The sequence below is a fragment of the Rhinatrema bivittatum genome, chromosome 17, assembly GCF_901001135.1.
Source record: "Rhinatrema bivittatum chromosome 17, aRhiBiv1.1, whole genome shotgun sequence".
Taxonomy (NCBI): Eukaryota; Metazoa; Chordata; class Amphibia; order Gymnophiona; family Rhinatrematidae; genus Rhinatrema; species Rhinatrema bivittatum.
This window is the reverse complement of record NC_042631.1, coordinates 21165194-21186949: the sequence shown is the minus strand read 5'-3', so window position 1 is coordinate 21186949 and position 21756 is coordinate 21165194. Positions and strand designations below refer to the sequence as shown.

Below are 21756 nucleotides of genomic sequence, written 5' to 3'. Positions count from 1 at the left end.
TAGCTTCCAGTTTCACAGTGATTTGTTTTTTAGTTGCTCAAGTTCACCACCATCAGAGAATGTTCCTGATGTGGATATGTCCCCAACATTCCCCTCAGCAAAGATAGAGGCAAATAATTCATTTAGTTTTTCTGCCTTTTATTTGTCCTCCATAATGATCAAGTTACCGAAGGCATATTTTTCTATTTTGCATGCTGCCTTTTTAGGTATAATTTGTACATGTATTTTTTTTAAGTTTGCAAAAAATCATCCCAACTCACAAAGCTCTGTTTATTTATTCTGATAAATTTTTCTCAGCAATAATTTTCAATTCTATCATTCCAGGAAAAATATTATACATTTCTGTTGTAAAATTGTCCTGATTGCAGTAGGGAACGATGTTAAGACTTTATCATGTAGGAAATATACCAAGAGCAGTCTACAGTGATTTGTTGGGTTTGTTTTTTTTTAGTAGAAATAAACTCAGTATTATTCATTTTTATCTCAAGTCCCATAAGACTGAAAAAGAACATGCCACATTTTGAAATATATTAGTAATCAGTAACATCTCACATTAATGAATTAGGGCTTAGAGAAGTTGGCAAGCTATATGCAGCTATATGAGTAAAGCAACCATTATATCTCAACTTATCTTCTGAAATCTTGCTGTGAGTCCCAGTGCATTCCATGTGTATTCTGACATAATATGAGATATCATGGGATATGGGCTGTGATTAATGGGGAAAATGATGAATTCCATATCTGTCCCATGTTCTCTGTCATGGAAACAGAATGATATTATTAAACTAAAATACAGAATGGTATTTAAAATGAGCCTGCTTTGTAGTTCCATTGTACTGAAGTTGTGGGAAGATAACACAGCTATCTAAAAAGTGAATACTGGAAACCTCTGCATGAGATTACCTTGTCACAGAAAAAAATGCATTTCAAAACTAGTATTCTTTTGACAAGCATTCTTTCCATAGCATTGGACACACGATTTCAGATCAAACTGAAACAGACTGGTGGTTGTACAATACGAGATGATGACCACTTTCTTTCTTTGAAAGTGCAGGGCAGCTTTCAAAATGCTTACTGTCAAGCAATGGCAGAGCAGGTTTACAAATGCTTGATGGATCTGTTCCCCTATAGGATCTGGGGTCATGGGGTGCTCTATGATCTGTGGCAGGAATGTGAAGGAAATTGGATGAATGGCACAGACGTTATTAGCTGGGGACAGAAATACAGACAGGATAATCTTATATGGCCATTTTCCCTATACGAAAAAGAGATGAACATAAATTGTTGGAACAGGAGAAATTTCTTCTATTATAAATGTTCCTTTACCAAAACTAAATTTGGTTGAATTTGTACAAATCAGTTTCTCTTAGCTTATAGAATTATAAGGGAAACAAGAACACAAGTGTTTTTCACTTAGAAAACATGGCATCGGCTATATAGTACCCAGGCATTTGACCTCTTGTTCCATGTTATGATTAATTTTTATCTTTAAAAAAATCAGTGCTGTGGTTTCTTCAGAAGTTGCTTCAACTTCTTCTGGTTGCCAGATTTGGGGGCTCATGATTGCAGGGTTCCAGTAGGAGCCACAGTAAATTGCCCCCTGGGCTAGGACTCTCGCTGTAATGACCAGCAGAGGCAGGAGATGAAAAATAGGTAGAAAATCCCTGGGTAGTTGCAAGGGATTTGCAAGGTTCCAAATCCCAGCCCTGGTTCCAACTGAGCTGGAATTACAAAAGGAGGAGGAACCTGCCAGAGCAATTTTCAAACTGGGTCTTTTGGGACAAAGTGCACAAGTACTTTGTACTCAAGGACTTTGTCTCAAATTTCAAAGCCAACATATGTGCATGCTTTTCCTTTGAACCTTGTCTCATGTACGAAATACCCGTGGACATTCACACCTCCTTTTTCTGCAAGTACTTTTGGAATGAAAACCAATAAGCATAAAGTTGAAAATGCAATCTACATGCCAAAATCTCTGACCATAACATCCCCCCTGAGAATGGCTCCTCCTAAGGTGGCTAACAATGCATGTGCTGAGGAACACCATTCATACTTTCAGCTGCACTGGAGGATACATGCACTGTGGAACACCTTGCATACTTTTAACTGCGCAGGAGGATACATGTGCTGTAGTACAACAACATGCATATTTTTAGCTGCACTGGAGGATACATGCACTGACAGTGTGCTGCGGCAGTCAAAAAAAGCAAACAGAATGTTGGGAATTATTAGAAAGGGAATGGTGAATAAAACGGAAAATGTCATAATGCCTCTGTATCGCTCCATGGTGAGACCGCACCTTGAATACTGTGCACAATTCTGGTCGCCGCATCTCAAAAAAAGATATAATTGCGATGGAGAAGGTACAGAGAAGGGCTACCAAAATGATAAGGGGAATGGAACAGCTCCCCTGTGAGGAAAGACTAAAGAGGTTAGGACTTTTCAGCTTGGAGAAGAGACGACTGAGGGGGGATATGATAGAGGTGTTTAAAATCATGAGAGGTCTAGAACGGGTAGATGTGAATCGGTTATTTACTCTTTCGGATAGTAGAAAGACTAGGGGGCACTCCATGAAGTTAGCATGGGGCACATTTAAAACTAATCGGAGAAAGTTCTTTTTTACTCAACGCACAATTAAACTCTGGAATTTGGTGCCAGAGGATGTGGTTAGTGCAGTTAGTATAGCTGTGTTTAAAAAAGGATTGGATAAGTTCTTGGAGGAGAAGTCCATTACCTGCTATTAATTAAGTTGACTTAGAAAATAGCCAGTGCTATTACTAGCAACGGTAACATGGAGTAGACTTAGTTTTTGGGTACTTGCCAGGTTCTTATGGCCTGGATTGGCCACTGTTGGAAACAGGATGCTGGGCTTGATGGACCCTTGGTCTGACCCAGTATGGCATTTTCTTATGTTGCATATTTTTAGCTGTACTGGAGGATACATACTCTATGGAACACCGTTCATACTTTCAGCTGCATTGGAGGATACATACTCTATGGAACACCATTCATACTTTCAGCTGCATTGGAGGATACATACTCTATGGAACACCTTGCACACTTTTAGCTGCATTGGAGGATACATGTTCTGTGGAACACCTTGCATACTTTCAGCTGCATTGGAGGATACATACTCTATGGAACACCATTCATACTTTCAGCTGCATTGGAGGATACATACTCTATGGAACACCTTGCATACTTTTATCTGCCCTAGAGAATACATGTTCTGTGGAACACCTTGCATACTTTCAGCTGCATTGGAGGATACATACTCTATGGAACACCATTCATACTTTCAGCTGCATTGGAGGATACATACTCTATGGAACACCTTTCATACTTTCAGCTGCATTGGAGGATACATACTCTATGGAACACCTTGCATACTTTTATCTGCCCTGGAGGATACATGCACTGTGGAACACCTTACATACTTTTAGCTGCATTGGAGGATACATGTACTGTGGAATACCATTCACACTTATAGCTGCCCTAGAGGATACATGCTCTGAGGAACACCTTGCATACTTTTATCTGCCCTGGAGGATACATGCACTGTGGAACACCTTACATACTTTTAGCTGCATTGGAGGATACATGTACTGTGGAATACCATTCACACTTATAGCTGCCCTAGAGGATACATGCTCTGAGGAACACCTTGCATACTTTTATCTGCCCTGGAGGATACATGCACTGTGGAACACCTTGCATACTTTTAGCTGTACTGGAGGATACATGTGCTGTAGTACAACATCATGCATAATTTTAGCTGCACTGGAGGATACTTGCACTGTGGAACACCATTCATATGTTTAGCTGCACTGGAGGATACTTGCACTGTGGAACACCATTCATATGTTTAGCTGCACTGGAGAATACTTGCGCTGTGGAACACCATTCCTACTTTTAGCTGCAGTGGAGGATACTTGCGCTGTGGAACACCATTCCTGCTTTTAGCTGCACTGGAGGATACTTGTGCTGTGGAACACTATTCCTACTTTTAGCTGCACTGGAGGATACATGCTCTGTGGAATACCTTGCATTCTTTTAGCTGCACTGGAGGATACTTGCGCTGTGGAACACCATTCCTGCTTTTAGCTGCACTGGAGGATACTTGCGCTATGGAACACCATGCACGTTTAGCTGCACTGGAGGATAATTTTCAGCTGGCCGATTTATATCCCTAAATTATTATTATCTGAGTAAATGGCTTTGAAAATTGCCCTTTAACATTTAAAATGCACATGTACTTTAAAGTTACATTAAATCTTTCTTTACTGTGACTATAGAGTTCATAATAAATATTCCTGTTTTTGCACTGTGCATTTAGTTCTATTGAAAACAAAGCAGAACAGACAGACATGAAATACAGCCATTTTATTTCCATAATATCTTAAGTTTCATGAAATGTCCCTAGACTGGTCTCTGGTAAGGCCTCACCTGGAGTACTGTGTTAAGTTCTGGAGACCATATCTAAAAAAGGATGCAAACAGGATGGAAATGGTCCAGAGAAAGGCGACCAAAATGGAATGGGGCCTGCCCTAGAAGATTTATGACTGAAGGACCTAAATATGTACCATATACCCTGAAGAAGAGGAGGGACAGAGGAGATATGATACAGACTTTTAAATACCTGAAGGGTATCAATCCTGCTTGGGAACCAAACCTTTTCCAGAGGAAAGAAAGCTGTACAACCAGGGGACATCATATGAAGCTCAAGGGTATAGATTCAAGAACATCAGCAGGAAATATTTCTTCATGGAAAGTGTGATGGATGTATGGAATGCCCTCCCAGAAGCGGTAGTGAAGACAAGAACAGTCATAGAATTCAAAAGGGTGTAGGATAAACACCCTTAGGTTCCCTAATGGCTAAAAGATGGAAATGAAGAAAAGGGGTAATCTGTGTTAACTGGGATAACCTGCATGAAGCGGCAGTTACTGCCCTTAACAGAAGAAACAGGGCGGTAACCTGCACAGAGCAGCACGTACTACCCTTTCCAAAAGGCACGGGGGTTAGGGGTAACCTGTATGGAGTGCAGCTACTACCCTAAAAAAATGTTATTATATTTGTTGGATTTTATAAGGTTAAGTGCTGTAATGGCCAGATGTGTGATGCTGTTTATTATAGGCAAAAATGTAGGTTTAATAAGAATGACAAAGAAGAAATGTACAAGGAATCAAAGCATTCCATTCTTTTGTTCGATAAAACACTGGAGTGTGCACAGAGAAAAGAAGTTTTCCAGTAAACCAAATTTTGAAATATATTTTCATTTCAAAGCAGATGTTGATCTTTTACCATTTTGATCAAAATTCCAACAGCGTTACAAATCGGAAGCATAAATGTTTGCTGACCCGGATACCAGTGGTTTATTTGTGTACCTGACAGCATGCAGAGGAATTGTGCGAGTCTCATCCCATTAATATCCTAATTATTTTAAATTAAGAAAGAAAATAAACACCACAGGAGGAATTTCTGCAAAACTACTGTAAATGGTCTTTTTCCAGTGCCCAAATATGTCCTTGAATTTCCAGCTGCTGGTAAAAAACGATTACTCCAGCTCTGGAGTCATATCCTGCCACTTAAACCAGGTGTCACAATAGCCCAGTCATGGACAATATGCTACTGCATGCTGACATTTTACTGGACATCAAAATTGCATTTGTATAACATACCAAAGGAAGGTAGTGGTGCCAAAAGTACTACTGGACTTCAGGAAGGTGCGAGGAAAGTGTAGAAGATTTTTAATGGTGGTAAAGTCCAGGCAAATGTTGGCATTCAAGTAAGATCTGTGGTATTAGAATAGGTAGAGAAAATGAGCACGCGAGGTGGGCCTGGTTGCCTTTATCTACTATCAATTTCTGTCTTTCTATAGGAATACTATAGACCTAAGTTTTCCTCTCTGAAATATTTTCTGGATTTCATACTTCCAGAGTTAATCTTTCACATACCTTACCACTATAGAGCATCAACTTTAGAGTTGTTTTATATACTGTGTCTGCCCTAGTCAGACATGGAAACAAATATTTTACACCTTTTCCCTATGTTTCTCAGATCTTTCTCTTATGATATGATATTTCAGACAAAACTGAATTGTAATTCTTTAAAATATGGTGGTCAGGCTCAGCAGCCCCCAGAGACAAGAAGGAAGGGAAACTTAGAGACTTAAGCCAGCTAGTAACTTATCTCTTGGTACAGGAAGTGTAGGAGGATCAAGGAACATACCTCATTGGTCTAGCATGGGCTATGCCCTTGCTGGCACCGCACAACAAAGATTCCGGGAGATTTCTCCAGAATTTCTGCTTCTCTGCTCAGCTTCCTACACTCATGCCTGGCTCCCAGCTAATCAGATACTGATAGGGGAAACTTGGGAACCTGGACAATTCTTGTTGAATTGTTGGTTATAGTTCTGCTTAGTTCGATGTAAACCGAGTTGATTTGATCTGTATCAAGAAAGTCGGTATATAAAAGCCTTAAATAAATAAATAAAATAAATAAATAGGGGGATTCTCATGCACTACTACAGTTGTGTCGTTGGACACCTGCTCAACAAGACATGTTATCAATATCAGGATATATTACAGTTTTACTTCCTGAAAACTCATATAAATTATAAAATTACCAGAGAAAACAAACAATCTACTGCCCTTGTATATTTGATGTGTTTTATATTAACTGAACTTACTTTGCTTATTGCTATAGGATATTTTATATAAAGAATTTACAGGCAGCAGAGGTATGAAGCTGCTTGAAGACATGCACTATAAAGATCACATTGAAAAATGTGAAAATAGTAAATAAAACTACTCTCTTTATCTGCACTAATCAGCAATAAAAACTCCAGGAGTGAAGGAGCAGCTTACTGATTAAAGAAGCAAGCTGAGAACAAGGGTTCAAATCCAGTTGACACTCCATGAGACCTTGGGCAAGTCACTTCATCCTCTGTTGCCTCAGGCACAAACCTAGGGCCTCATTTACCTAAGGGATTTCTCCTATTTATTTATTTATTGGTTTTTATATACCGCCGCTCATCAAAGATATCACGTCGGTGTACATAGAACAAAAATACGCAGTTGCGTGTACATATAACAGTATAATAATAGCTGAATTCCACAATAAATTAAAACAGTAAAATACAATATCAAGAACAACTTAATTAACGGAATATTAGATAGTAATATAGAGTAAAATAAATGTGATTGCATAACTTAATCTAGTATCAAGGCGATTCCGTGCCTAGTTAATCAGGCTCTTATTAAACCCTTTAGGGACAATACTCACGGTACCGAATGTAACTGGCATTCAACTATCAATGATAAGGCATGAGTTAAATTTAAAAAAAAACCAACAAACGAAACAAACTACAGTGGATTAACACTCCAGCAGTATTCTAAGGCAGGATCGAAAGCATGCTGTCATAGTATGAGGATTTACTTTGAAATGTGTGGTTTAATAATCCATGCCAGAGGCTATAGGATCAGGTACGATACTGTCTAAAGTTAGTACTGCCTTGTTCTCAATGTCACAAACATATGCTTCTTTCTAAGAGGGGCTCTTGCATCATTGCTGCAAGATAGGCCACCATTTTACTCTAATTTAAAGGAGTTTCTTTGTGTAATCCTATAACCTGACATAGCAGTCAAGCAGAGTCAATAAGGGGATGAATTTAGAAAAGCAAAGACTCACTTCACAGTGCTATTAGTACAATAAAATGTGTAGCAGAGAAAACACAGGGCTCTATTTTAAAAAAATTATGAAAACTGAACATTTGCGGAAAAAAACATGCAATGGAAAGAAAACACAGGAAAATAAGACTAATTTCAAACACTTTGAAATTTAGGCATTTCTGCCCTTAAATCAGTTGCACAGTTCTGAAATGAGCTGTTAAGAACCTTCAAAAAATGCAAACTGGCAGAGACAGATTTCTTACAATAGCAGGTACAGGGTCAAAATATGATATCTTGCTATTAAGTAAAGAATTATTAATCTGCAAACTGCAAAATACCCCAACACTACAATTGCACTTATGCAAGTGAATTTAAACATCTTGGGTATTAAAAACATTGTATTGGGAGATAATTTTATTTTACTATATTCATATATTTAATTTTAACATTCTAATTACAAAAATCTACAAATGCATGCATGCATCATGGATGACACATTGATAGATAATTAGAATTTTTGTGCAATAACTATACCAAACTCATATGCGTGAAAGGGAGAAAGCAGTAACACTAATAATAAGAGCATGCTCTGCAGATAGTATGTGAATTCACACTTGCAACTACACACTAGCTCCACATCCCTAACCCTACCCTTTGATAGTTTGCTGTGTACGCTGCAGTATAGAGTTGGGAATACATGCTATCCTAGAAGTGGTGGTGTGGAGACAAATATCAGGGTAGTCAAAATCAGGACTGTTTCTCCTTGAGGCTAAGGCAGTGAGGAAAGAGCAATGCAAACAGGATGAGACATTTTATTAATCTTATTCTGAATACATGCGAGTCTACGATGACTCCAATGCAGCACTGTCTTTAACATAATGATGTTTTTTCATCAGAAATGATACATTTCTATGTTGTCTTTCCTGGTTGCCTCCTATTGAGTTGTACCATATAGATGTTTCTGAAAGTATCTGCATAAGGTTACATGATGACTAAAGTTTGTTGCATTTAATTTTAACCCACATCAGAGTAGGAACATGTTCAATGTGCTTCCTCTGCTCAGCTTCAGATGTTGACAATGTCAGAAGAACAACTTTGCTTATCAGGAAAGAGTAATGGAAGACCTACATTTTGCGATAAAGATGATGATGATAATGGGGAGCAAGTTTAATCTGTGCAAAGGGGGCTTCATGCACTTTACCATCAAGGTTCCTAGAAATGTGAATGCTAACAATGTTAGAAGTTATGAATTAGATATGTTATTTACTAATATTGAAGGTGGAAAGAGCAGGGATAACTTATGCAACACATGGCAAATTTTTACAAATGATGGGAAGTCAAAGCTCTTGTGTCTTACAAATTGATCCTTGTATATGCCAGAAGTACTAAATAATTAAATGATATTCCATTGATTAACACAAATTTGTTAACTTGTCTGCATGCCACAGTAAGAAAAAAATAGGCTAGAAATAATTATAGCAAAGTTTTGATAGGGTTCTGATTTTCTTTTTGTGTCATACTGCTTTCATTCTGTTATAATAGTATAGAACACAGTAGTAGAAGAGGACCACAAGGGTCAACTAATCTGCCCAATTTGCTTCTTCACCAGTAGGTTTTCTTGAATTCGGTTACCATTTTTATCTCTATCAGCTCCCATGGAAAGCTGTTCTCTTGGGCTGGAACTTCATTTCCTCCGAAATAGATTTGCTTATTTTACTTTATTTTTGCATTAGGAAAATAAATGCTATTTGTTCCTTTCATGAAGGCATGAGAACTTAAATCTCCATGCAGTCTATGTTCTTCAGGAGGCTTGGCCTCCAGAACCTACTGCAAGAGAGTTCTCACCAACAACTTGTATGAAGGTTGTGTGTTAGCAAAAATATAATCATGCAAGATTGCTTGATCTGTATACTGTGACTACTTTCATAGCCTATACATAACAGGATGTGATTATTTTTATTTGTTGAAGATGAAAAATAACTTTCTGCTAAAAGCTGTTACACAGTATACTGTGGTACCACACGAGGTCAGTCTTGATGACCATAACCCTAGTTGCAGGGAACACCAGAGATTACTGGAAGAATCTTCTGAGGCTGCTCTGTGGAGTCCTCTTTTGACTTTAGCAGATGTTTCTGTTTCTTAGGGTTGAGAAATTTTTTGAGCTGTCCCAAAAAAACAAATTCCAACAAAGCAGTGATCTGGAAACCTTCTAAAATATCAGCAGTCACTTCAATTAAAACCACTGATGGATACAAAGGACTACCGTATTGGAGAATTGTTTTTGTTAAACCGAGCATCATATTTTCTAAAGACTGCAAGTGTCCCCAAATAACATGCCTTCAAATTTGCTGGAGTTTTCAGGACTAAGATATATGAAAAACATGCAATAATATTTTGTTATGCACATGTGGGCATTTTCACTGTAGCCCCTTATGCTAAGGCTTAATGGACCTTGCAGTCTTTATCTGCCAGCATAGTCTCTGATTTTATGTTACTTCTCTTATCTGTTTCTTACAACTTAAGAAATACAATTATCCTAAATTCTGGAAAAGAAATTCTCTGGTATCCAGTTTGTTTCCCAAAATCTGAATGCAGTAAAGGCACAATTCAGCCATACCATGAACATTTAGTCATATCGTCATAAAATGGAATGTTTCACATAACCCAAATATCTGCTTCCAGTAAATTAGATGCACTGTATTTGGATCATACTCAGCTGTCTGAATCTGCCTAGTCCTCAGTCTTTTGAAAAGTCTTAAATAAACATGAAGCTGAACTACTATAAATCCTTTTGGTAGTTTCTACAAATATTTTGAGTGGAGGTGTAGCCTAGTAGTTAGAGCAGTGGGTTATGAACCATGGAAGCCAAGGTTCAAATGTCACTGCCGCTCCTTGTGACCTTGAGCAAATCACTTCACCCTCCATTGCCTCGGTTACAAACTCAGGGCCTCATTTACAAAGCATTTTCCCCATAGACACAGAGTGGGAGAAAACTCTTGGATAATCAGGCATTTGGAGTCCTCTGGGGGTAGGGAAATACCTACAGTACCTGAATGTAATTCACTTTGAAAGGCAGAATATAAATCAGATAAATAATACGTAATTACAAAATTTACTTCTTTGCACTAGTTACTGTATTTACATATTTTTACCTTAAGAAAAACAGAAAAAAATGAGAAACAATCAGTTCTCTGGGAGACAGTGCAATTACAAATGTTCTTGTAATGGGAAAGCCACTGTGGTGCTGAAGTGATGGCTCGGTGGCAGTGCTGCGTGAAGGAACCTTGCTAGACAGACCCCTAGGCCTATTTTCTCTTCCTTGGGCTGACCAGGATTGGGGATATTGCAGAACCAGCATTTCTAGTCCTGCAGGAACATGGTGAGGATACAAAGATGATGCTTATTTAAGTGACGTGGATACTTGTCTTATGGGAAATGAACTGAGATAACCAACTGATTTTATGGAAGCCATTAAAAAGGTTTTAAAACTGCAGCATCCAAATTAAAGTTATTTGTCCACATTTGAGGGCAAGCATCAAAGGTTTTTCCCCCATGTAAACTGACCTGACTGAAAACTGGCCTCCTGATTTGTGGCTCAAAGAACGTGCGGGTTAAATAGTGTGCACACTTTTAACCACATTAAAAAGCAGCACTTCCTGTTGGTGTGTTTAGATTGGGGAAGGGAAATAGTGTGTGTATATTTCATTTGCAAAGGAACGCATACCCAGACAGCAGGCGCAAAGTATATGGATGCTTTTAGGACATGTTCTTTGCACTTCTAATTTTCAATTGGTGAAACTGGCAATGGCATGGACGTGTGCCCATTTTAAAATACCCTGACTTACGCGGTAGAAGCGGGATTTACGGCACGCGCCCAAGTGCACTTATGTGCGTGCAAGTTATAAAATGGCCGCGAATCTGGGCAAGAGGTAAAATAAGACACTAAGCCTAAAAAAAAACAAACAATAATGAGGGCAAGAGTTCTTTTTTTTTTTTTTAAATTTGGCAGTACAGGATATGCTGACAATGGTTCAGCAGTTATAGAATTCATTGCATTACAGGAGTAACACAGAATAGTGGTCACTAGTGCCATTGTAGCTTGCAGACCCCAAGTCACCACAATTTCTTTGCAGCCGAGGGTATGACATCCCTCCCCCTGGGTCACAAAATGGTGTCTCAACCTCTGACCCTGGACTAAGGGTCACTGTGCAGGGTTCATGGAGGGTGGACTGCTGTGATGACCTGCAGCGATTTCAGGGGCTGGGACTGGCAGCGGTGGGTCGGACTGCAGACTGGCAATGGGAGACCAGAGCTCAGATGGGCTCAGTTTCTTTTCTTTTTTTTTTTACTACTCTGCTTGACAGAGATGTTCCCCACGGTTCACTGGGCAGAAGAACTGGAAGACCGGTCTCCTCGCTAGCCCCCCTCGCACGCATCCTAGTTCTGCTGCTGGCTCTCTTGTACAGGAACAAAAACTCTTTCCCCTGTGCTAGGATTAAAAAGCAGTCTGGAGCCAAGTCCTTACTCAGAGCGTAGCAGCCAAATAGCACTAGCAGGGCTTGTTTACAGCCTGCTACCTTTGCTTTTGCTGGCTCCGGACAGTTTCTCTCCAACTTTCCAGTTCTAAAGCAGGCCTTACAGGGGCAATGCCAATTTATTAAAAAAATAATAATAATAAAGACAGAGGGATAATAATGTCACAGAGTGAGGCCATCTAAAGCAGGGGGACACCACGGGCTGCAGGATAACACCATTAGGGCACTTGCTGTTCTAATTAAGGAATAATCACCAGGGTGATTTATAGTGACCGTGCTGGCAAACAAACAGCAAAGCTGCACCTCCAAGCCAGGCCTGCTGCCTAATATGCATCCCAGGGAAGCCCAGATTACGCAGGGCAAGGGCCAGGCCAGCATTGCCCCTTCCGAGTCTGGACCACCTGGGGTAAGCTCCAGGCTCCCATCAAAGTGGTTCTGCTGCCTGATGGACCCACAAAGCGCTGGAGACAGCAACAAAAGGAGCCAGGTACAGCCATGAGGACCTCATGAACGAGCTCCAATAGAAGGCAGTGAAGGAACCTAAATGGGTACATGACCACTGCTTGCTAAATGAGAAGAAAGGGCCTTGCCCCAGGGACTTGAAGGCAATATCGTTAATATGCCAAAAGTCTAGATTAATAGATACAACTGCAATAATATAATTCGCCAAGTTCTAGAGTTTACTTGTCGTTCTTGGTTTAGAACTGAATTTTTAGAAAGTGGGGGGAACAGGGTGGATGGGGTGGGTTTTGGGGAAGAGAAGGGAGTCCCGGGCTTGGTGTGTGGTTAGGAAGGGTTTTTACAAATCACCAGAAGAAGGAGGCTTTCAATGTATGTTTTAACTCACAATATGGTGAAACTGCCAGTTTATCGCATAATTTCGCTACAACATTTGTGCAAACTGTATCTGCCAGAAATAAACATTACTGGTCATAGCACTATAACCTACTCAGAAGAATGTCCCTTCCACAGATAAGCACAGCTAAATCTGAAACTCTTATCAGGACACTTTCTGCAAGTGTTTATTTTTACTGAAAATATTGTTACTGGATGTGGAAATGTTCTTACATTGGGCTCTAAGCACCCAATCAGGCAAGATTCAGACTTTTCCTCTTTAGCCCTCCACTACACCTTGGGAACATTTTATTCTATGGAAGGATTTGTTTTCCCTCTGAGTGCAGTAGAGTTGAAAAGGCTTAAAGGTGAATTTTCAAAAGATTACGCGCGCTAATATTAGCATATTTGCGTGTTTCAAATTTTATAAAAACCCAAAATATGCACAAATTTTCATTTTTGTTCGCACCGATATGTACATAAAAAAAGGAGCATTCCTGGGCGGAGTCAACACTTACATGCGCACATTTGCCAACCTATTTACGTATTTTTACACCGGCTATTTATCTAGCAGAAGTGATATTAAATGAGTTTATTGTGTGGTACGCACCGAGTGGGAGGTCAGGCTGAAGAACCAGGAGGGTCTCGATGATCTGGAGAAGGACTGGGCAAACTGGTGCACTAATTGGTTTATTTATTTATTTGTGGTTTTTATATACCGGACTTCGTAGAGTAACATCAGTTCGGTTTACATTATAACTTCAAAATCAGCCAAACAGAGGCTTTACATAGAAGTTTTAGGAAAACAGTGATTAAAACTATAAAATTAGTAACGAGGCTTAAATAAATAAACTTAAATAGAAGTTGTTGGGTAACTGAGATGATATTGAGAGAAATGTTTGGGGGATGGAGTATGGGGGAAGAGGGAGGGGGGATGAGGATGGACGGAGTGCACAGATTGCAATGTGGAGGGGAGAAGGGTTGCTTATTGCATAAAGGGAGGGGAGGGATGAATTGCATGGGTTGCATGGGGAGGGAAAGGAGGAATTGCACAGGTTGCAAAGAGCTATTTACAGTGAATGCACAGGGGTGGATATATATATCATATGCTGAAAACTATTTACAAAGTGTACATTATTGTCGTTATGTAAATCATGGCGTAAAGTTGGAAATCCAAGAGGATAGAAACTATAAGAGATAGTTATCATATGCGAGATCATGAAATTAGGATTGGGGGATCTGACAGGGGCAGGGAAGCGGGAGGAGAGGGGCGTTAAGGGGAGGAGGGGAGTGAACTTACCAGTTTTGGTTAAACTGGTAAATTCACTCAGGCGCGTATGTTTCAAAATACACCAATTTACACCCATAAATCCTGATTTTTGTGAGTAAATTTTACTTTATTTTTGAACGAAAATACAAGCACGCACTTTTAAAAATAGGTGGGCAAAATGCAGATGTTCTATGCATTGAAATCTGTAGTTGTAATACACTGCAGGTATTCATATGTTGGTAAACATACGCATATTTTATAATATGAACATGTTATAAAACACTATGGTAAAACTACGCATGGTCCCACACACACAAATATGACGCCACGCTCGGCTGCTGGAAAGTTTTAAAAGTGAATTTTAAAAGCTGGGCGCACACCAAAACCAGGAAATGCATGCAAAGGTCGGGCTTGTGTGCTCCGAGCAGATCTAAAAAACCACCTGGATAAGCCGTGTGCTTGCCACTCTGCGCATAAATGAAAAGTTTTTTTAACAAAGGGGGCGGGAAATGGGTGTGGTCTGGGCAGGGCACGGGCATTCCTGGATTCAAGCTTTAAATTTGTGCATAAATATGTACGCGCACCAATGCTCCCTGCCGGGTAACTTTACTTCTGCTATGGATGACTTGCAAGTTATAAAATAAGGACAAATAGACAAATCGGCGGGGTTTTAAGGGCCGGGACTAACATGGGAGAAGGGAGGCTCTTAAACATCGGGTTTTTTGGAAGTCTTATCCCTTACTTGGGCGAACTGGGAAAACTGGAAATGGCGTCGGCATGCGTGTCTTTTCAAAATCCCCACTTAATGCGGTAGAAGTGGCATTTACGCATGCGCTTAAAATTGCGCGCACATGTACGCATGTGTTATACAATGGCTGCGCCCCTGGGTGCGGGCTGATGAACGTGCACACACGTACGCTGGTTTAAAAGTTACCGTCTTAACGTAAGAACGCTAACCCTGGAAAAGGAAAGCATAAAAACGGAACCACGTCCTCAATCAATCTTTTCTGTTTGAATGCTAAACTATGAACGAGCCTTGGAAAGAAAATGTAGTCGAGTTGTAAGTCAACAAGTGATGGGATACACAAGAAGAAGTTTTTACATTCATTTGGTAGGTTTTTCCTGTGGCTAAGCAAAGTGGCTATAAATGATTTACAAAAAAAGAAGATGCTTCAGTTAGCATTAACCCAGCACTTACCCTATAAAATGCAGTAGTAAGAGGCAGTAACTGAGCCGCAACACTGTATTCTTCTGAACTTGAACAATCCTTTAAGAAGAGAAATGAGGCAGGTCAAAATCATTTGGCATTAAATTTATGTTACAAATCTAGAGTTGTGAACAGATTTTCATGCCTTCCCCAAACCTATTTATTCATTTTCCTTTTTTTACTCGTTTGTGAAAATGATTTATATGGTTTCAAGTTGTACATTTCAGGGTAAATTCTTAGTAAGGCAATTTACTGGCGCTCTACGAATCTGGAGTGGGTTAGGGAAATTGTGCACGAGTCCTGCCTACATTAATGCACAAGGTACCTGCTTACTTTGTATCTGAGGAGCGACATGCTACATAGCTCAGAGTACATGTGCACACTTATGCCTTGTAAATCAGTGCTGTAAATTACGCATATACAATTTTGAAAACTGCACAGTTTTTCTCCCCAATCAAAGGAATGCCTTTTTTTTTTTTTTTTAACACGGTGGCTAAAAGTCTATGCATTGTGGAACCGTGTGTGCTGAAAATCCACTGCCTGTACCAATCTTGTTTCTATCCAAGTAGTTCCTAAATAGGTATCTGAAAATGAACACGATTTCTTGGCTTCAGTAATAATTTAGAGATTAGGAATCTAACTAAATACTTACATATATGATTTTAGGAATGTGTTTCTGTAAACCTCTTAGAATGCAGGATAATACGACAGACATTTTTAAAATATACAGATAAATAACCTTAAAATGACACAGTCTTTACCTAAAAAGCTTTTAAGAGAGAATGAATAGTTGTATATGCAATATTTGCAAATATACAGTAATACAGCACAGAGAACATTTTGGTGCATTTGATTTTCTACATTATGCTCACTTTTAGGTATTGTTACATCTCCTCTTTCTTCACATACCCATACCATCAATATTCATTCTGAATTAAAGTCCAGCGTACAAAAAGCCATGAGCAGAACATCCTAAATCTGGTCTGTCTTTACAAAACATTCAGCTCTTTTTTCCTAGAAAACAATGGTCTCCTCCTCTTAATATGGTTCTATTAAAAAGTCACAACTCAGATGGATGCCACATTAGCATTGTTTACCCCCTATCTAACCGCCGCACCCCTCTCACACGCCAGCACACTTTCTGGAAAGAATTATGGCATACACTAAAGAATTAGAAAAGAGAAAAATACTTTATAGAGGTGGTTGCTAATGGAAACAGCACACAGCAACTTATACCCAACAATTATTCAAAAAGGATTTTAAAATGTCAACATTAAAGAAACGTTATCTAAATTATTTGTAAAGTGGAGCCACGCCCTCACCTGATCAATTTCCTTATCATAGCAAGAGACAACATGCTGCGTAAGAAGATTGACTGTAAAAGCGTGGGATGCCCTGCCATCAGAGCCTTGCCCCAAACAATGCTTCTCAATATGAGCCTTCTGAGTCGCTAACCAGGGTGGACCAGGTCACGTATTAACTTGGGGGTGAAGCGTAGGCCCATTTCTGCTGGGAAAAAACCCAACACTTGATCATCATCTCAGTACAGTTCTTATATTCTCATTTGCACCAAAGGGGCAGGAAAAAACTCACTTGTAGTTCCTACCCAACATGACAGCATACTGCTTGCTGTGTGCGTACTCTGGATGCAGCCACTCCCACGCTAGCTCTTCTGCAACTATTAACAGCCCTTTGCTCCTGCCCCCAGTTTGCGCTGTTTTATCGCTGGGTGGGATGGACAGAAATGAGTCGAGTTGTAAATCTACAAGTGATGGGGTACATAAGAACATGGAGGGGCAGGGAGTCGGCTGTACCTTAAATGGACATGAATGCAGACCCTCTCCCCTTGTCCTTGGTTTGTCTTTCCATGCAAAGCAACTCCGCCTAGGCACCACCACTAGCCCTTCCCACAGGGCCAGCACAGATGGGCTTGGGTGACATGGTGGCATTGCACACAACTGCCCAGCTGCAGGAGACCCTGGGGCAAGTTCCTTAACACTCTTTAAATTGTGGGTTTTCTCCCCCCCCCCCCCCATACTAAGGTGGTTGTGGTGGGGCTACAGCGTCTTTGTGAAAAAGATTCTGTAAACTAAAATTTTTTTCTTGCTATCAAACATCATTTAACAGATTAAAAACTGAAACATCTAGAGGTAGAAACCATAGGCTTTTCTATATAATATTGTGTGCATCATTTTTGACACATAGCATCACTGTAAAGGGCCCAAACCACTTCTGGATAATGAAATACCACAGGAACACGGATTTTCCGAACTTCAATAAATCAAAGATGCAAGATATGGGTGAACTAAAGATTTATGTATGTATAAGTGAAATAATTACAAATGCCAATGTTGCACTGTGAGGGAAAAATCATCACAAACTTTATGCAACTTTAGGTAAATCCAGACCTAGTAATGTTATCGTGTGCTTTTATTTTATCGTGAATAGTCCATTGTTATTCTTTCTGTCTAGGCAATACAGAAATTAATCTGAAATGCATCCAACTGTTATAAAATACAGCAGACAGAATTGTGTTTGGTGTCTCCAAGTTCAATCGTGATTTGGCATTACTTCTGGATTTACAGTGGCTACCCGTTCATTGCTGGGTTCTTTTTAAGTTACTTTGCCTGATATTTACAGCCTTATCCAAGGGTGAGCCAGATTATCTTGGTAATTTGTTTCTGCCTTAAAAACTGGTGAGAACTCTAAGATCATTCTAAATGGAGTTATTGAGAATTCCTTCACCAAGAGAAATCAGATTGGAAAAAACAAGGAGTGCAACTTTCAATACCAGGCTTCCTTGGTGTACAATTCTCTAGAATTTGACCTTTGGACAGAAACAAAATTTATGAAGTTCAGGAAACTGGCTGTATAATAAGATTTCTGATTGACTGAGCATGCTTTAAAGACTTGCTAGTTTCTTATCCTTTGCTTCTAATTTATTAGTTTATGTTTTAATATTTTTAAAATCTTTTTGTTTTTTATGTTGTTATTGACAATGTATTATACTTAATTGCACATCATTTTGAAATTTTTTTGAAAATCAATTTAGTAAAAATAAACATTACATTACCATTATTGCTTATTAAGCTCCTCTCTCTTGTGGGTCCCGTTCCCCTACAAAATGTAAGGGGATGGAGGGAAGCAGGAGGGTTGAAATGGAACCAAATGTAATTTTTTTTCAGCTCCTAGGATCCCCCTCCACCTGCTGCCAACTATAAGAACATAAGTCCACCTAGCCCAGCAACCTGTTTCCGACAGTGGCAATTAATGAGTGCTTAGAGGGTGTGTAAGAAACAGCATCATTACTGCATGATCCATCCCTTCACACCTTCCCAGTGTTTACTAGGTTTATAATTTTTCCAGTAAAAATGGTGCTGGGAACAGAGCAAGACTCGCAGCATTATGGGATATAGAAAGTTGATCAATTATGCTGCAGAATTTGTCATTCCTACCAGCAAATATAAAAACACAAAGCAGCAAGACAAGAGCCTTGAATACTGCAGGTCTTAAAAAAAATAATTTTTAAATTCCATTTCACCCTTATGGATTCTCTTCTACTTTTCTATCAAGAGGACTCAGTTACAGGAAAGACTACTATGAGGCTAGCTTTTAAAAGCATGGCATTGCGCCAAAATCGGGAGAAACGCGCACGTTGGGCTCACACATGCCTACCAAATTTCAAAAGCCGCCCAGATGCAAGTGTATCTCCTGCTGCGTGCACTTCTCAAAAGTTTTCAAAAAAATGAGTGGGGTATGGGCGTGGTCTGGGTGGGATTTGGGTGTTTGGGGCATGGCCAAGAGAAAGGCCATAACTACTTACATGCCTGGCTGTGCGGCCAGATCCCCCTGCCACGTAAGTTTACTTCTGCTATAGAGGAGGTATAAATTAAAAAAAACCCCAAAACAAAAACAAAACTAGCTACACCTGAGGGGTTTCAAGAGTCTGGGGTACCTGAAGGGAGTGCAGGTTCTCAAACCAGGGGAGTTTGGAAGACCTAGCTGCTAACTGGGTAAACTGGTGAAGCTGGCAGTGATGTGGGCATGCATCCCTTTTAAAATTTCCTGATTTACACAGTAGAAGTAGGATTTCCATGTATAGGCATGAGCCCACTTAAAATTGAGTGCAGATATGCGTGCGGTCAGCTTATTTTGTAACATGCATGCAAGTTATAAAATGACCGCCTATCTGGGCACGAGCCGAAGCACACGCGCCAAAGAGCACTCGCACATGGTTTGAAAATTACCGTCCCTAATTTTTAGTTATCTGAAAGGCAAAAAATATGACTGTATCAGTTCCTAAAGGATCAGCAAGATTTCCTAGAGTCTGGTTTTCAACACAGCTAATTTCTGTAGTATAATGGGTTCTGTTTAAACAGTACTGTGCAAACCGGTTTGGTTTTATTGTAAAGTATTTGATTTATTGCTTGTTCCAATCTTTATTGGTATGAGTTTGTAACTTGCTCTGGGGCTCTGGTAGCATAGCATGTAATAAAATCTAACAAAATAAATAAAAGAAAATGAATAAAGATTTCCACAATGACTATGTATGAGATGTATTTGCACACACTCAAGAAACTGCATGCAAATAAATCTCATGCATATTTTTTGGAGAAATCCTGACAGCCAAACTGGTTTGCAGCCCTTGAGGACTGGATTTAGGGATGCCTGCTTTCATAGCTACACAATTACTGAAGTTATCTTTTGCTCACTATTCTATCTGGGTGTAGTGTATCCAAATAGGTTTGATTTGCACATACCTTGACAGGAATAAACCATTCCTAAGCCAGGGTACGTTGGGAAGGACCTCAATTTCTTAAATTGATTACTAGTGCTCTTCTCAATTGTGCCAAAAGGAATTTCCTTCTGTAGTTCAGACAATGTAATATATATAGCAAACATATCAAGGTGTGCTTGGAAGCGGCACCCAGTACAACTGGAATGATTTCTCTTTCTTTGTGCCATGTTTTCTTGATTTCTGATTGCACCCCTAAGTACGTGATGATCTTCTCTCTCTCCAAACATTCCACTAAACAGTCTCTTGGTACTGACACTTCTATCAGCAATGCAGTTTTTGTGGTTTTCTCCTTTACCATAATGTTCAGTCCTCTAGCATCGAACTTTTTTATCAGTTGGAATAGGAATGCCTCTGGTAATCACAACTTCTTCGTTCTCTACAATTCTTCCAACACCAGCAATGAGATGTGTAACCATTTACAGTGCTGTGTTACATAAGCTGTATTTGTTTTACCTTTTTTTTCTATGCTGGCTATGAACCATCTTCTCTGTAGTCTGCTGTCCTGTGCTACAATTATCACTCTCCTTAGCCATTTCTGTGTCAAGTCTTGGTACAGGGGCACTGTCATGTCCAGCGATGGTACTGCCTGAGACCATGGCATTCAGCTACTAGAGGGCTCACTCATGATTTAGCAGACCCGGTGAGTTAATCTGCCCATTCAAATGGACCACTATAAGAGTTGTACCAGGAAAAGAAGACTAAAGAACAAGATGAAAGGTAAACACCCTCAGGAAATATTTCATATGCTGTTATTGATAGTACTATTGTTTTGAGGAGCTAATAGGCTTAGCATGGCCCTAGGTAACTGCTAAATTGTTTTATGTTACATTAACATTTTTATACCACCTAATTAAACCCAAAGGATCATCCTAAGCCATTTAAAACAGCATAAAAATACACTGTATAAAAAAGATAAATATACAAGTTCAATAAATACAAAATTCAAAACCATTCAAATCATAAAATGTGTTTGGATAGGCTTTGACTGCAAAAAGATGTGAATAAAGCAAAATTACATTACATTATAATATATGAAACAATAAGTAACAAGCAAATACTATGACAGACTGCTATATACTCTCACTAGGAAACAGCTCAGTGATATCTCAATAAATCATACAAATTAATTAAGCATTACAAATCCCACCACCAGACCCAACATCTACTTACTAATTAAGCCGAAGCTCAAACGAAGCCTATCCACGCTCTTCTTGACTCCCCAAAATTGCCAAATAAATTTCTACACCCAGGCCAAATCTATTGCTTCTAGTGTATAGTTTGAGAGTGGACAGAGCTAGGTCTTATGTTTTTGTACTTTGTAATCTTCCATATATTATTTACCCCTCCTGGTTTTCTTTAGTGTAAATAAACCCAACAGAATGAATAATTGTGGAGGCTATCTCCATAAACCAGATTACTACTGGTCTGAGAAGCCCTAGCT

At 39.4% G+C, this 21756-nt stretch overlaps 1 protein-coding gene across 6 annotated transcripts in view; it reads right to left on the bottom strand.

The window, feature by feature from the left end:
* SBF2 (SET binding factor 2) overlaps window positions 1-21756 on the bottom strand; it is a 469097-nt gene that overhangs the window by 128187 nt on the left and 319154 nt on the right. For all 6 annotated transcript variants that reach the window (XR_003853250.1, XR_003853249.1, XR_003853248.1 and 3 more), the window contains one exon: window positions 15509-15577. Coding sequence is in view for 3 of the 6 variants with exons in the window: in XM_029582714.1 (XP_029438574.1) it covers window positions 15509-15577 (69 nt within the window). In the remaining 3 variants the exon portion in view is untranslated. The remainder of the gene's footprint in view (window positions 1-15508; window positions 15578-21756) is intronic.